Source organism: Dendrobium catenatum, unplaced genomic scaffold (genome assembly GCF_001605985.2).
Source record: "Dendrobium catenatum unplaced genomic scaffold, ASM160598v2 fragScaff_scaffold_1398, whole genome shotgun sequence".
In the NCBI taxonomy this organism is placed as follows: Eukaryota; Viridiplantae; Streptophyta; class Magnoliopsida; order Asparagales; family Orchidaceae; genus Dendrobium; species Dendrobium catenatum.
The window spans coordinates 995,237-1,012,940 of NW_021319860.1; the positions used below are offsets into that span (position 1 = coordinate 995,237).

Consider the following 17,704-nt stretch of genomic DNA (forward strand, 5'->3'; position numbering starts at 1 on the left):
GCTTATATTTAAGCCAAAAAAAGCTTAAGAATAACTCTATAACCTCAAACTTGCGGTCGCATACCGTTGGACCCTCATGCCCGCCTAATCCTATTACATTGTTGTCATTGTTGCATTGTTGTGGTTGCTTGTCCTCCAAAGCCACTCCTCTTGTTATTGGAAACTAATTTTCTATTCTTAACATGAGAGGGGAGAGAAAGGAATTAACAACAATGATAATTCTGATGAAGATCATCTAAGTGATAAAAGTTAGGTAGGCTTTCGAATTCATAAGATCATCTAGAAGTAGCAAAGACTAATTATTTAACAATTTTTGTTACCTTGCATGACTTATAATGGCCTTTGATTTTTTTTTTACATTACTTTAACATTTTTACTTTAATGTTAGAGTGTTATATATTATTCCATATTTTTATTAATCTAATGGTTTAAGTCTGAGGCTTACGCATCAAAATGCTTCTACACTTATATCTATCCTCACAATAAGAAAATATCTCAATACCTAGCTGCATAATTTCAAACCTTTGTGATAGCTGAACAAATATAAAGGCAAGTTCATCAAGGTGAACATCAGAGCATAACATTTAGGTTGCATATCCAAGAATCCACTGCTGAAAAATCCAAGTGCAAGGGAAAACAGATCTAAAGTCTTACACTTCAAGAAGAAAATTTTATGAAAAAATTAAAAAGGTGTAAGATCTAAAAGATATTCCCAAATCTGTCATCAATAGAATCTGCCAAGAATGGGTGCCTAAAAAGAATGTTCCTATTGATGAACCCTACAATGATCACCAACATGGAGAATCCTCCAAGTAATCCCATCAAGGGCCAATTCCACCGTCTCAGGAGCATGTCGATTTTGACTTCAGTCCCCGATCAAAGAGATGTTTATCCCACATGCAAAAGTGAAAATTCAATGGAGACTCCGCTTGAAAATTCGAATACAAGAAGAATAAGAAAATGATGATGAAAAAGAAGAAGAAGATTATATTTTGAGGTAGTATACAATGTGGGGAGTACTAGTGAACAGCCCAATCTATTTGTCTATCGGCGAAAACAAGAAGCTTTACCTGTTCATTTTCCTATAGAAACCAACAAAGGCAAGAAGAAGAATTATTAAATCCTACTCCATGAGATGTGCAAGGTGAAAAAGAAGAGCAAGAAGAAGAATAAGAACAAATACACATTGATGATATGGCATTAGATCAAACAGAAAAGCGAATGCTGTGTCAACTGAAAACCAAGGATAAAGAATTTCTCAATTAAGTGTCATGGTGAATGAGATGACGGCGCAGCTAATGCAAAAGAATGTATCTTCTAGCCCCATGCCTGCACCTTTCAACTATCAAGCATCAAATTGTGCTTCAATCAACCTACCAGTAAGCCTAGCATCCATGTTTCTAGAATACAAGGAGCTCTTGGAGGCAAAGCTAAATTTAATCCAACAGCACATCATCCCACTTTTCAAAATATTCCTGGCACATCTAAGCCAATGGAGGATACTCAACTTAAACCCTCATTAATGAGAAAGTCAAGGCCGCCATAGCTTTAGAACAGGAAGAAAAATTCATGAGCAAAGGTTGCTCGTACACAACCAAGTACAACTAAGTGTCATATCCAACTTATTCAGTACCGAAATATAACAAATTTAATCAAAAAGGTAATCTGAAACAGCGTCTGACCCAACTCAAAGTGACCTATGACACATTGGAGGTGTAGATACATTGGATTTATACCGTTTCATTAGTAGTTTAACATCAACCATTTTTAAATGATATGTCAAATAGACATTCGTCGAGCTTTAAACTATGTTTGTGAATAAAATTTTCAGTGCAACAGAGAAGACTACTATTATTAACATCGCTTTAGAGAAATGAAAAAGAGATGAGTTAGTAATCAAATATATCATGTGCTGGTGAAACATGAGAATGAAATATGACCCATAACTAAAAAAGGAGCATGCCATTCAATTGTTGATGGGCAATTTTAATGATAAGATGGCGTATTATTTATGAATGACCTCTATCACTATATTTTCTAAGCTATTAGAGAAAGTAGCAAAATTTGAAAATTTTATTAGAACCACTACTTATATATTTGCCACTAAAGTTATAGAGTCATTTATGTATGGATATCAACCAATTGTGATAAATTTATTAGGCATTGAGGATTAAATTAATAAATCTCAGTGTAAAGCGCTTATGCGTAAACATAATTTAGTTTGTAATATGTATCGATGCAACTACATGAATATTCATATGATTGTTTACTTGATAAGATAATTTAAATAAAAATAAACTTTTCGCCATGCTTAACATAAAAGTATGATATAGTTTAAAATATGAAAAATAAGAGGATCGATTTATATATGCCAATTACAAGTTCCTCGTGGAAAAATTAGCTTCAATTTGTATAATCCTCCTTCAATCATGACTGAAGTGACAATTTGATGCTCATTGCTTTTACACTTTCCTATAACAATTATTGGAAAACCAATATAAGTGTTATAGTTACAAAACAATTAGCTTTCCACCTAGGTTAATCATACATAAGCAAAGGTTCATATGTTGCAAGATCATCATCATATGAGATTCCTAAACGGATAGATTAATCTGCTTCATTGAGCTTATAATTGTGGACACATGGTGAGCCAAAAATGGAACCCAAGTAGGGTTAGGCAAAATCTATGTGTAGCCATAGAACAACGAGCATCCATTTTTGTGTTTGATAAACTTGAACTTGGTTCGAGAAGTTTATTAATTTTGGAAGTTCTATTTACAAGTTCAGGTCACACAATATATATTTTTAAATATAATTAATTTGAAGTTGTTGTGCTTTACAAGTTCAGGTCACACAATATATATTTTTTAAGTATAATTAATTGAAGTTGTTGTGCTTGTTTTTGAACAAATAGGAGATGTTAAGTTTTAGACCTACAAGTGTGACATGATAGGCCAAAAAGTGCGGATTGACAAAAATCTCCAATACCAGCCGATCAACTGAAGGAAAGAAATAATACATAGCGCCTAAAATGGAAATTTCGACAACTGACACTACTAGTGGCCTACAATGATGGAATATCACAAGGAATGCCATCAATGTGGCTTAACTGAATGCTAGAATCCATGGAAGGATTTCATGGAAGCCCTCTCTACTTGTTATTTAGCCTGAGCGCTTTCATAAGCTTTACCCCTTAAGATTAGATAGAATGTAATGGTTGCTTGAAACTCATGCTATCTATTTTATCTTATATTCAATCCACCTCTCAGCAGGCAATTACATTTTTTGGGCGGGGGCGGCCTAGTCGTCAAAACCCCAACAGCCTCTTTGAAGAGCCGAGGACAGTACAACTTAGACACCATGCTTGGTGGTGTTGTTGGGACCTTACATTGAAACTAGCGGCTGTTTTCAATCTTCTTAAGTTGTGATCATCAGTGCAAGCAACGGTTTTTAAGGAAGATCTTGCAAGATTAAGAACAGTGGTTGACCGTTAATCCAAATTGCTTCTGTCTTAAGGTAAACCCTAACGCACATTGTGCTTATTTCTTTCATCAAGCACAGTACTTAGTACAGCTTCTTGAAAAACACCAAATAAATAAGAAAATGACGAATTAGGGAAAGCATTTATCACAATCCAGTAACACCGACAATTCTAATAGTTCCAAGTCATTTTAGATAAAGCTCGTCAAATTTGCCAAAGCTGACGAACTCCTTATGCAAAACACCTAATCATATCACGTCTCTAGCAATGTATAAGTTGTCAGCAGAGGCATCCCATGGATTTGACAAAGCATTGTAACATTATTTTCCCCTAAATTTCGACCAGCACAAGAGGACTCCAATAATCTAACTAAAGAAAGAAAACCGGGAATCAAATTTGACGGCAATTGTAGAATAACCAGTTAAAGAAACCCGTAGGCGATACCTGGGGAACAAAGACTAAATGGAAGCAGACAGAGGGAAAGCACCAGAATAACGCTCATTTTCCTTTCAATACAATCAACAGCTGCCACTGACGGGACACAGGCCAAATGGCCAGCAGTAGCCCTGCATGCCCCTCAACTATGCCCACGCTAGGGCCGCGGACGCCGAAGGAGCTCAGACCGTTATGCCCTAGACAAAGACAAGATCTCCAGGTTCACGAGAGCGGAGACTGTTCTCATCTTCATCTTTTCTCCTCCGGGCTCTGGCCGTGGCATAAGAAGTAGCAGTGATCCGAGAAAAAGTAACAGAGGGTAAATGGAGAATCAAAAGCGGGGGTAAATATCGACTGCGGAGTGAGGGCTGCCTGCGAAGTGCGAGTAAGGAGAGAGATCAAAAGGTCGATGTGCATTAATGAGGTTTCTCTCTCTTCCTCTCTCCTCTTTTCATTCTCCATTTCTCTCTCTAGTCTACGTTCCTGCTAATTTTTGCAAACGTAGGGGGTAGTATTTGTTTTCATCTTTCGAAAAAATAAGGGAAGCACGGCATAGAGACATAGATCGCCTGATGGTGATGGGCGTAATTTGCCGAAGTTGCATGTTTTAATTATGTTTGTAGAAAAAAAAAAATTTAACAAAATAAATAGTAACGAAAATTTTTTAAAATTGATATAATTTAATGTTTTTAAAATAAATAATAATTTATCATATTTGACAACTTGTTATAATAACTTTATATTAAAATATTCTTTGACACTTAGGTCATGTGGCCCATTATTTTTATTTTATTTTATTTCACTTTTTAAAAATATATTTAATTTGTGCTTGTAACTATTTTTTAAATTATTTAAGGTGTTTTCAAAAATATTAAAAATAAAATTTATCTTATTTCGAGATATTTTTAACCTCTTAATAATGAAAAAGACCTCAATTATTCAATCGTAGGCAATTTAACACCGTCATCAATGATTATCAAGCTATAATCACCATCGCCGATCATTATCACCTCCACCAATGGCATCATCATGTTGGGATTTAAATGAGACGGAAAAATAATTTAATTGTCTCCGAAAGACATGTCAAATCATCGAGAAGAACTACTTGAAGCATACCTGAATCTATTGAAGTGCATAATCAAGGTCTTTGATCTTTCACGTTTAAAGCGACGTTCTCCAAGAGAGCGAGAGGCCTTTTCTTTTCACTCAAGATGGGAAATGAGGTAAGCAAGAACTTAGCCACTTAAAATGGGAACCACGAACCTTTTATACTTTAATTGTATTTATTTTATTTCAGTCTATCATTAAAATAAAATAAATTCTTTACCTCTACACAAATAATTAATTTCATACAAATTTAAATGAGATACCACATAAGCTAAATAATAATTTAATTCTTAAATAAATCACGAATTTAATTAGCTCAATTTTAGATAGTGTCTAATGTATAATACTTTCTAATTTAAAAATTAATTTTTTTTACTATAAAGCTATTTTAAGAAGCAGTAAGAAAGTCATCTCAACCGAAGCCTAAATAGACCATCAATGATGAGAACTTTTAATGTCTCAATGCTTCTCCTACTTCGACCATGAAAATTATAAATATTGCAATTCATACCCACAATATTTTATAAATGCTTTCTCTAATGATAGAGAATGTTATTATAATTATCTAAGACTAATCTTAGTGGACTCATTAGGTAAGAACCTATGATTTTTCTTCCTACTCTGAGTTTTAAATGTTAAAAATCATTTATCTCCTATGAGTTACTCTTAATCTATTTATTTATGTGTGTTCAATATTTGTTTGTATATTACAAAGATGATAAACACTCTTTCTATTATCATCAATATTTCAGCACATAATAATCCTATAAAAGATAATTAAAACTTCTAGTTATTTGGAATTTAGCTTTATTTTAAATGAAATCATCAATTTCAATTATAATTTTATATGTATTTTGTGTTAATTTCAAACTTCGCCTAAGATGTTTGACCATTTATTAGAAATAAATATAATGAGTGAGTCAGTGGATTAGTATTGGCAATAATAATTTGGTAATCATTAGAAGTTTATAAAAACAGCCCCCCTTTGAGAGATTAGGGAGATCAAAAATTCAAAATATCTCAAAAAAGAGGCTTTTATTCCCTCTCTATCCTTCTCAAAAGCACTTAGGAGTTATGAGCATCTGATAATTAGCAAATCCCTTTTTCTCTATTCATGCCTTGAGTTTTCATTATTGTGAAAGCCATTTTTTTTCTTGCAGGTTCGTTCGGACGAAGTTTTTCCTTCCAGGTTCGTCCGGGACGATCGGTTCAAAATCAGGTGACAGAGAAGTTCGTCCTAGGACGAAGTAGGGTTCGTCAGTACGAAATTTGTCCAGAGAGCAGCTCGTCCAAGAACGATGACTATTTCGTCTGAACGAAATTCGTCCAGTGTGCAAATCGTCCCAGGACGATTTTGGATCGTCCTGGACGATCTGCATGGATATATATGGAAATGAGATCTTTTTGAAGAGAGAGAAAAGTCAGGAGAGAGAAAGTCGAAGGAAAAAAGGAAGAAAAGTGATTTTTGGGTGACTTCGGTCTTCGTCCGTCGCTGTAGTTGAAAAAGTTGACCGACTCGAGGTAAGGCACATTCCGCCTTTCTCAATTTCAGAAACGAGAATTTTGACGACTTTTCTGTCTCGGATTTTATTTCCATTAGCGAATATTTGGTTTCGTTTCGCACTGATGAATTTTTTACCGCGTAACTTTTAGTATGTTTCTGAGATGATATTTGTGCACGTTTTGAGTATTTCTGGAAATGTTTACCGGGTATTTTGAATTTTGTCGCGTTTTTATCGAATTATGAATTACCAGGATGTTGAAAAATGTTGTTTCAGTACAATAAAAGTCTTATAATGCTGTTTTGTATTATATGTGATAATTTGGTAAATTTCTGAATATGTGAATTCTGTGTACATTCCGTATACTGCCATTATGTCACTGACGATTTTTCTAACGTAATCTGATTTTCTGATTTGAATGTTTTGATATGCTGTGATATCAGAAGGGAGTTCTAAGGGGCCGGAATCCTTTGTGATTCCATTTTCTGGGTCAGGAAAATCTCAAAATAAGTTCTGTTCTAAAAATTCTGTATATCTGTTATGTTCTGGTGCTATAAACACAAAGGGAGACATAATGGGGCATAATCCGTTGAGATTCTGTCAGGGTCCGGGAATCTGATATGTGTTAGCTGATATGTGAAATGTGATTTTATCTGATTTGAAATCTAATTTGTACGATTATGTTTGTTCTGTACGATTCTGTCTGTTCTGTAAAATCTGACTTGAATATTTTGTTATATGAAATGAATTTCGTTTATGGTTTGATTTCGGTTTGATCAAGTATCTGTATTCTGTTGACTATACGATTTATGTACGGTTAATTGAATAACTGCTTCTGAGGTGTTTTCTGATGTGTGTTTCTGGAGATTTTGATTGGTAAGGGTAGTCTTGTTGAGCTGTTAGCTCATCCTTGTTATCTGCGTGGTTTTAAGGTTCTGGGAAAGGGCATGAGATATTGGACTAGTAGTTCTGTGTCTGATCAGTGATTAGGTATTTTGTACTTTTGATTTTTGTACAATCATGATTTTTCTGTTCTATTCTTTATGTCTGTAGTCATGCACTGTATTGTATATGATTATTTTGATGAATGAAGAAAATATAGATAAACTGTTATGTATATTTGATGTTTATAGTAGCTCTGTGTTTTCTGTAAGTTTGATATTTGAAAGAAAGTCTAAAGCAAATTCTAAAATTAGATCATGGATTTTCATCATTTGTAGCGGCCCGACGGGGTTCGTTCCGGTCGGGTTGGGTAGTGACAATTATCACCTCCACCAAAGGCATCATCATGTTAGGATTTAAATGAGATGGAAAAAAAATTTAATTGTCTCCGAAAGACATGTCAAATCATCGAGAAGAACTACCTGAAGCGTACATGAATCTATTGAAATGCATAATCAAGGTCTTCGATCTTTCACGTTTAAAACGACGTTCTCCAAGAGAGCGAGAGACCTCTTCTTTTCACTCAAGATGGAAAATGAGGGAAACTAGAACTTAGCCACTTAAAATGTGGACCACGACCCTTTTATATTTTAATTGTATTTATTTTATTTCAGTCTATCATTAAAATAAAATAAATTCTTTATCTCTACACAAATAATTAATTTCATACAAATTTAAATGAGATACCACATAAGCTAAATAATAATTTAATTCTTAAATAAATCACGAATTTAATTAGCTCAATTTTAAATAATGCCTAATATATAATACTTTACTTATATGTATAAATATATGAGTCCACATACAAAAATTTTCCAAGGCACGATTAATCATCAGTATCTGAAGCCAACTCCGCACACTACCTTATTATAAGGATCGATGAATATGATATTCATTAAAAAATATATTTCAGATATTAAATTCATATTTTTTTAATTAATATTTTGTTGGCTGAATTCTTAACCAGATTCTTGAGCGAGTGATTTTTTGCTTTTAGCCGTTAACTTTTCCCGTAGTATTTGACATTTTGGATTGGTGGCTTGGTTTGGTAAAATTATTAGCCAATGGATATCGTTTATAGATGAATTAGGACTAGTCATGTCATTTTATTGTGTACCTGCTGTGTATCCGGGTGACATGATGACTCCTGATTCGTCTCTGAACTGTTCGGTATCCGCACGTAATAATTTCTGATTTCTCCTTGGTTTGGGACAGTTTTATTACTATTTTAAAACATTTTTTTTTAATTTAAAAAGATTTTGTTTACTTTGTGCTGAGATTTACCCAAAAAGCAATGTTATCATCATTAATATCTTTATTATTGACTCCCAAAATATATAAAAAAAAGCCCTCACAAATACTTTGTATGTGCCCCTACAAACAAAAAAATACTATAAAAAGACCAAAATCACAAAAAATATCATAAAGGTGCCCTCACCTCAAATTCAATAGACCATGAAATATATGAAATCATAAAAAATATAAAAAATATTAATATTTATATGCTCATGACAAAACTTCAGGTTCCACATTAAGTGGTTTGTAAGTGGATTTAGGCTTCATTCGGGGTGGCATTTTTATTGTTTCTTGAAGCAGCTTTTTAGTATCAAAATTAAAAATTTTATACTAGAAAGCTGCTTCAAGAAACAGTAAAAAAAATTGTCCCAAATGAAGCCTTAACTCGAAGTCATAAAAAAGTCATTATTTTATAAAATATTGCTCATTAAGCTTATCTCAATATTAAGCACAAACAAATAACATATCTTCAAACTTCCGATCTAGAATGAAAAAGATCAAGGCTTCATTTGGGACAGCTTTTTTAGTGCTTCTTAAAACAACTTTCTAGTTTAAAAATTAAAATTTTTATACTAGAAAGCTATTTTAAGAAACAATAAGAAATATATCCCAACTGAAGCCTAAATAGACCATCAACGATGAGAACTTTTAATTTCTCAATGCGTCTCCTACTTCGACCATAGAAATTAAATATTGCAATTCATACCCACAATATTTTATCAATGCTTTCTCTAATGGTAGAGAATGTTATTATAATTATCTAAGACTAATCTTAGTGGACTCATTGGGTCAGAACCTATGATTTTTCCTCCTACTATGGGTTTTAATGTTAAAAATCATTTATCTCCTATGAGTTACTCATAATCTATTTATTTATGTGTGTTCAATATTTGTTTGTATATTACAAAGATGATAAACACTCTCTCTATTATCATCAATATTCCAGCACATAATAATCCTATAAAAGATAATTAAAACTTCTAGTTATTTGGAATTTAGCTTTATTTGAAATGAAATCATCAATTTCAATTATAATTTTATATGTATTTTGTGTTAATTTCAAACTTCACCTAAGATGTTTGACCATTTATTAGAAATAAATATAATGAGTGAGTCAGTGGATTAGTATTGGCAATAATAATTTGGTAATCATTAGAAGTTTATAAAAACACTCCCCCTTGGGGAGATTAGGGAGATCAAAAATTCAAAATATCTCAAAAAAGAGGCTTTTATTCCCTCTCTATCCTTCTCAAAAGCACTTAGGAGTTATGAGCATCTGATAATTAGCAAATCCCTTTTTCTCTATTCATGCCTTGAGTTTTAAGCAAGCTTCAAGCTGTCTATTTATCATTTAATGTAATATTTTATCTAATTTTTGGTCATTTTATAATTTAAATTGTCAATGGTATTCTTGTTGATTCATTGTTAAGAAAACAAAAAACAAAAAATTACCCAAAAAAAGGAAAAAGTTACCTTAAATAGTAGCTAAAGAGACTTCCAAAAAACTTATGCTATTGGAGTAATGGGATTGAGCAAATATAAAAAAAGAATACTCTTTACTCTATATAGTTTTTAGGGTGAGAAAAATAATCCTTTACTTTATTATTCTATATTTTGGTTGCTCTAATCTTTTAAAAAGGCGGTGTATGTATAGCTTATAATTACTCCTAAAGAACCTGGTAGTAACCTTGATACGTCACCAAAAATTGCTTTGATAGGGCACAAGTTTTGATGCATATTTGATTTAGGAACTTCCAGAATTAAAATTGGGATCATCTAAACTTTTATTTCAGCAAACTTATGGTTAAATTGAACGTCTCGATGAGACGAATCCATCGGCACCAAATTTGGTCCAAATCCGAACCCAAATGGCCCTAATCATTAGCTTGAAGCATATTTGGAAGATTCGGAATATTAATTGGGCGACCAAATGATATTCAAATATAACATGGTTATAGTCAAATCTAGTGAATTGATGAGATGAATCCAACTAAAATTACTCAATTCTGACATCATTATGGCACCTAAATGTATAACAAACACTCGATGATCATGGAGATCAATATGGGTCATTTGATGTATCACTACGAAATTGTCTTGGATCTTCTATATTTTAAGGAGCATGTTATTCTCAAAATATATAAAATAGGCCTCCAATATTCACATAAAGGTGACCTTTGGAGGCTTAGACATTGGGCTAGAGATTCAAGACATCTTTGAGGCATAAATTCTAGAGCACCCCCACCGATGAACCCTCGCCACAAAACATCGGACATCCATCCAGTCATCGCCATCACTAAACCTCAACCCTGTCATAACTACTAGGCCTTTGCCCAACTATTATCATCATACCCCCGTCTGGCTGCCACCATCAAGTCTCCACCCTACTTTAGTTGCCCGCTAAATATGGTCCTTTCAACCACTATTATTTGATTACAGTCCTTCCAACCGCTATTACCCGACTATAGTCTTTTCGACCACTTTCGCTCGATTATGGTCCTTTGACTTCAGTCAACCCAACAACGATCCTTCTTAACTCTATCGACAACCAACTATGGTCCTTCCAACCACCGTCTCCCGTTGACTTTGATTCCTCTAACCTCTGTCGACAAATAATGGCTCCTTCAACATCAATCATCCTACTACGTTCCTTTCAACATATGTTGCTCATTGATTATAGTCTTTTCAACCTTGTCATCTATCGATTACGGTCCTTCTAACCTCTGTCACCCAACAATGATCCCTTCTAACCTCTATGCCCGTTGTCTATGATCTTTTTCAACCTCTATTGTCTAGAGGGTATAATTGAGCCTAGTTGGTTCAAACTTGACTTGATAATAAGCTCGTGAGCTGAGCTTATCGAGTTGATATCTCGAGATTAAACTCGTACTCATTTGTTAAATGAGCACAAGTTTGAGCTTGATGAGACTCGACTCATGAGCTCATGAATTGGCTCTAGTGTAGAAGTCAAACCGCCAAGGCGCAAAAGGCAGAATCGTAGGAGAGGAAGTGGAAGCACTAGCGTGAATGCGGAAGGGTAGATGGGAAGCTTAGACTCAAAATCTGCAGATGCAAAAGCAGAAATTAAAGTACAAGATAATGTAGGCCTTATGCCTAGTGAGCTGGCTCACAAGCTCGCATCTATCACTATGAGCTGAGCCCAAACAACCTATTTGAGCTTAAGTCAAGCTCAAGCTCAAATTCGAGCTCGCGATATGATTTGGCCAACAAACCGAACTCAAGTTAAGCATGACTAGAGCTTAACTTGACTCATTTACACCCCTATGATCGTTTATCAACTACAGTACCTTCAACCATAGTTGTCCAACTATATTCCTTTAGACCTTTATTGCTTGCTCAAATTTTTAATTGATAAAAATTACTACTTTAAAAAATCACCTAGCTAAAAATTTTAAATAAATAGTCAAAACCATCAAAACAATCTTATGGATAACATATCAAAAATTATATGAATAAAAGTTATCAAAATATGATAAAACTGCATTTTTATAAAACTAAATTATAAATTCTATCAAAAAATCTCAAAAATATCAAATCATTAAAACTTATATTGTCAAACATGACCTACCTCAATCACGACAACTTTCAGAACTAAGTTGACGACTAAAAATGATTCAAAATGGACTTCTCTCTCTCTCTCTCTCTCTCTCTCTCTCTCTCTCTCTCTCTCTCTCTCTCCAAAATGCCTCTCTAGGAACTGTCGAAGAATGAAACAAAAACGCATAGTGAATTTGGATATTTTTAATATTAAATTTGTCCTAGCGTACAACGCACCCAACAGGATTTACGGCGTTGTCTCCCATGCCACGCAGCGAATTGCTGAATTAAATGTAGATTTTCCCCAGACTTCAATGCTGGAGTGTTAAGAATATAATGCTAGGGCGCTCTAGGAAAATTTTTATATTTCACCCACATGCAAACAGATCTCTCAAATCCACTACAAAACACATGCAAACCTTCACATGCATATGGAACACTCTCATACATGAGCAAAAGAGTTCAAATACAAAAAATTAATAGGTTACAAAAGTCAAGTTAGACCAATTTAAACAGAACTCTAAATATGGGGGTCTCATATACGGTCCTATCGATCTATGTATCTTGACAACTATAATCTTTTGAACCTCTGTTCTTGCCAACTATGGTCCCTTCAACCTTTATACTCAACTACGGTCCCTCTGACCTCAATCGCTCGACAATAGTCACTCGAATCAACATTGTCCACCAACTACAATCCCTACAACCAACATTGATGGACTGTGATCCCTCCTACCTCCTTTAATTCTCCCAACAATGGTCCCTCCTAACTCCGACACCCGATAACGGTCCCTTCAATCTCAGTCGCCCAACTAAGATCCCTACAACTTTAGTCTCCTCACTACGGTTCTTATGACCTCATCGTCGGACTACGACCCATCTAATCATTTTTGTCTTACTACGATCCCTGACACCTCAATCGCCTCGACTATGGTCTTACCTAACAAATGAACATACCAATATTCTCTTGAGAACTTATCTCATGTCATTAGATTATTTCAACCTCAATCATGTAATTTGCCTTATACGATATATATTTGCTACATTGAGCCCAAGGAAAGGCATAATCTGCAATAAATGACAAACACTAGTGGACTCGTTTTAACTAAGACAAGCATCATGATTTTTTTTTTTCTTTCATGGGTTTTCTTAGTAAAAATGTTGATGTTTCTTATAATTGTTGCACCTCTCTCTCTTATTTATACATGTGATCTTCGCTATAACACCAAGTTAAGTGGACTCAAAATCATATCAATTTAAAATACTTAAAAAAATATATATATTTTGAGCCCAGCCAAATTTGCTCCATGGATGCCAAGTAGCTAGATTCAATGTAGCCCTGGATGTCAATCAACTTGTTTTGGATGCTATCATATTCTCTCCATAAATGAAAATTTCAGGCATCTAATTCTCCATCTAATCATTTGGGTTTTGGATTCCACCGCATTTGATACCATGTCTACATGCTCCAACAATAATCTCCTTTATTTAATTGTTTTGAATCTGATTCCCTTGGTCTGGATTAGTACATCAAGTGGCCTCAATTTATATAATAAGAAAGTAAGCATGTGATATATAATTTTAATGTAATATGATATTAATAATTATGAAGTCAATATAATTTTTTTAATTTTGTTATATAGTAATGTTGCAGGCTAGAATATACGCGGCAATAGAGTTATAATTCTACGTCTTAGCGTTGCATGGATATCCAGCTCACACACAAAGAACACAATATTTTTTACGTGGAAAACCAGGAAAGGGAAAAAACCATGGGGCCTAGCCCAGTTGAAGATGATTCCACTAAAATTTGAGGAAAATACAATGGTCTTACTCGTCCTTGAAGATGACCAAATTACAGATATCAACTGAGAGTTTTACAAAAGTCCAACGTCACTCCACTGTCAGGTGGTGGTCCGGCGGCACTCCGGTGTCAGGCAGTGGATCGGTAGTGGCACTTTAGTGTCAGGCGATACTTCAGCTTCGGATGGCATGCACTTCGGCGTCCCTTGGTGGTTCGTCGGTGGTGTGGTAGAACTACGGCGGTGTTGCGGCAATACTCCAGCGGTGGTGCGGCAAGACTATGACGATGGTGATGCAACACTACGGCGTCCCTTGGTGGTCCGGAGGTGGTGCTGCAAGACTACGGCGGTGGTGCAACAGCACTCCGGCGTCCCTTGGTGGTCCGGCGGTGGTGCGGCAGCGCTCCGGCATCCCTTGGTGGTCCGGCGGTGGTGCGGCAGCGCTCCGGCATCCCTAGGTGGTCCGGCGGTGGTGCGGCAGCACTCCGGCGTCCCTTGGTGGTCCGGTGGTGGTGCGGCAAGACTACGGCGGTGGTGCGGCAGCACTTCGGCGGTGATCGAGGAGGAGCTAGGCGGCAGGAGCTTTCTTCCTTCTCTTCCTTCTTCTCTCTTGGCTTCTCCCTTTTTTCTCATGAGGAAATGGAGCTCTATTTATAGAATTCTTGAGTGGCGTGGCTTGAAAATAAGTGGAAGATCAAGGGTAAATTTGGAGTGGTTCGAATGGAAGGCGGATCTTGATTCTTAAGATCATGCACCGTTCAATGGATATTTGATTGTTTTAATGATATCAGAATTTGATGATCTTGGGCTCGTTGGATTCGTCTCGTCGAGCCGCTCGATTCTACTATAAGCATGTCATGATTGAAGATCGTTTGGTAACCCAAACTGTGGTTCGATCCTTCCAAAAATGCTTCGAGTCTTTGATTTGGACTCATTTGTGCTCAGATTGAGTCAATTTTGGTGTCGTTGGGTTTGCGTTTCCGAGACGCTCAGTTTGACTGTAAGTTTACTGAAATCAGAATTCAGATGGTCTCTGATCTAATTTTTAAAGTTTTCCAACTTGATTTTGCCTCGAGATTCGTGCTTGATCGAGACTATTTTTTGTGATGTATCAAGTAAAATAATAATAATATAATGTTGAGGATATTATTTATAGAATTAAAATTTAACCCCTTTAAATTAAAACAAAAAAATAACAATATTATTTATACAATAAAATAATATGATTAAGATTAATCATATTATTTATATAATATTAATTTAGCATTTGTGCAGTAGAAAAGTTATTAATGAGCAAATTAGGCATCTAATAATTGAGCATATTTAGGGTGAAGAATAGAAGAAGTAGCATATATTGAAGATGCATAAGAAAAAATAAAATAATTGAATAATTCTGATATTTATGATGAATGCTAGAAAAAAATTACACATGAAAAATATAGAAGAAACCCAATAAATAAAAAAAATAATGATAGATAAAAATCCGAAAGGTTACATGAATAAAAATTATTAAAAAAATAACAAATAAAATACATTTAACATATGTTTGGGTAAGCTGCAGTTTTTTATAAAGTTGATTGTGAAGTTATTATTGGAAAATAACTTAGTTATTTTGGTTGTATAAAAAACTTTCAACTATGAAAATTTTTTGAGAATAAGTGAAAAAATAATAAGAAAGTAATAAAATAATGGTTGATGTCTGAAAAATAAAGCAACATGAAAGTCATTCCAAACAGACTCTTAGGCTTCATTTGGGACTGCTTTTTTGTTGTTTCTTAACGCAGTTTTTTAGTACAAAAATTAGAAGAAACAAAAAAATCGTTCCAAACGAAGACTTAGGCTTCGTTTGGGACGGCTTTTTTTCTGTTTCTTAAAACAGCTTTTTAATATAAAATTAATTTTTTTAACTAAAAATTTGCTTTAAGAACCAAAAAAAAGTTGTCCCAAAGAAGCCTTAATATCATATAATGCTCACGAAGGAATAAATGAATTGAATAAGAATTCAAAAAGTCGACATCAAATACTCAAATATGATGATGAAATGAACATCTGATTCCCCTGATCATCTATGACGAAAATTTTGTTGCTATAAATACTTCCAAAGAGGACCTAAGTTTCTCCCAAGCTACTCTCAAGTCTATCAAGTGTTCGAACTTTCTTTGAGAGCAAGAGCATCAATGGCATCCATAAAGGCAGAGAGGCCTGCAAGCTCCCAGGTTCCAATTGGACTGGGCAGCAAGACAACTGAATCTAAGCCCAAAGCTACATCACCAAAGCAAGCTCGTAAGAAGACTGAACAGAAGCCTCGTGCTCCAACAAAGAAGGTTCAGGTATGCCCATGAAGCCTCCTAAGCTATGTACGTATATACAAAATCTAAAGAAAAAATCAATATAAGACAGTCAAATCAACCTCAAATCACTAAAGATTTGAGCTTAATTTGACGTGTAGAATTTTTTTTATCAATTTTAAGTTAGTAGCCGTCCCAAATAAAGCCTTAATCTATATATATATATATATATATATATATATAACGGTCCAATTACAACTCTAAATGAGGAAACAGTCATAAAACTACTATATTCCTTCCAACATAAAAATAAAGAACTAAAAATCTAAAGCTCAATGAGAGAAACTTCTGGCTTCTGAGAAAGATTTCTTAAGGTGTTTGCTTCTCTATCTTGCAGGCTAAAGTCAGCAAACCAGCAGCAAAAAAATAAGAAAAAGCCAGATATATTGCATGGGCTGATGCAAAAATGCTTATGTTTTTCTTTATTTTTCTTTTTCGTTATGCTGATTATATTTCTCTTTTGCTGTCACTTATTGATGAGATGAAGTTTGTGTACTGAATCTCTTAGCAGGTTGAATGTATTGTCTGTGTTAAGTTTGTTTATTGTAATGAAAGCCAGCCAACTATTGATTGGCCCATAATTACTTTTGCAACATAATTGTGAAATATATGAAGTATATGAGTAAAATAATATTATTTTATTAATAAAAAATCAATGATAAAGCTAAGGGATGAAAGGTCGAGCTGAATCAATGAAAAACAGCAGGGATCCAACATTTATTAGAGGCTAACTTGGGAACATGAATAGTTAGTTAAATGCTTGCATGTAACCCTCATACTTGGGCATCGTTTAGGCCAGGTTTATTACTGTTTTTTAAAACAGCTTTTTCATTCAAAAATTAAAAAATGTTTTAAGAAACAGTAAGAATGAAATCCCAAATGAAACCTTAAATTGTAAGCAAATTAAGCAATACACTGTAAATTATTTAAACGGGTCTCAACTTTTATATTTATGGGTGCGACCATACAAGCATCAGTGCACCGGATCCCATCAGAACTCTTTAGTTAAGCGTGCTTCGGCTAATATAATAATAGGATGAGTGACCTATTGAGAAGTCCTCATGTTGCACCCCTTTTTTAACCAGCCTTCATTTTTTTAGATAGAAAAGTTCCCCTCAAACTTAAAGAAAAATTTTATAAGATCGATGTGATGAGACCTACAATGTTTTATGGTGTCGAACGTTGGCCATTAAAAGAGAAGCATAATACTAAGTTAAGTGTTGCAGAGATGAG

General features: G+C 34.4%; 1 protein-coding gene and 1 long non-coding RNA gene across 2 annotated transcripts in view; one reads left to right on the top strand and one right to left on the bottom strand.

Moving 5' to 3' along the window:
* LOC110097367 (receptor-like serine/threonine-protein kinase ALE2) overlaps positions 1-4,372 on the bottom strand; it is a 33,074-nt gene extending 28,702 nt beyond the window's left edge. Inside the window, exon 1 of the mRNA XM_020823708.2 lies at positions 3,926-4,372. Within this exon, the coding sequence (XP_020679367.1) occupies positions 3,926-3,983 (58 nt within the window). The 5' untranslated portion in view covers positions 3,984-4,372. The remainder of the gene's footprint in view (positions 1-3,925) is intronic.
* An 11,829-nt stretch (positions 4,373-16,201) lies between these two features.
* On the top strand, positions 16,202-17,064 carry LOC110097365. The gene is made up of 2 exons (XR_002303194.2): positions 16,202-16,453; positions 16,809-17,064. It is a non-coding gene; the product is annotated as an uncharacterized LOC110097365 (long non-coding RNA).
* Positions 17,065-17,704: the final 640 nt, after the last annotated feature.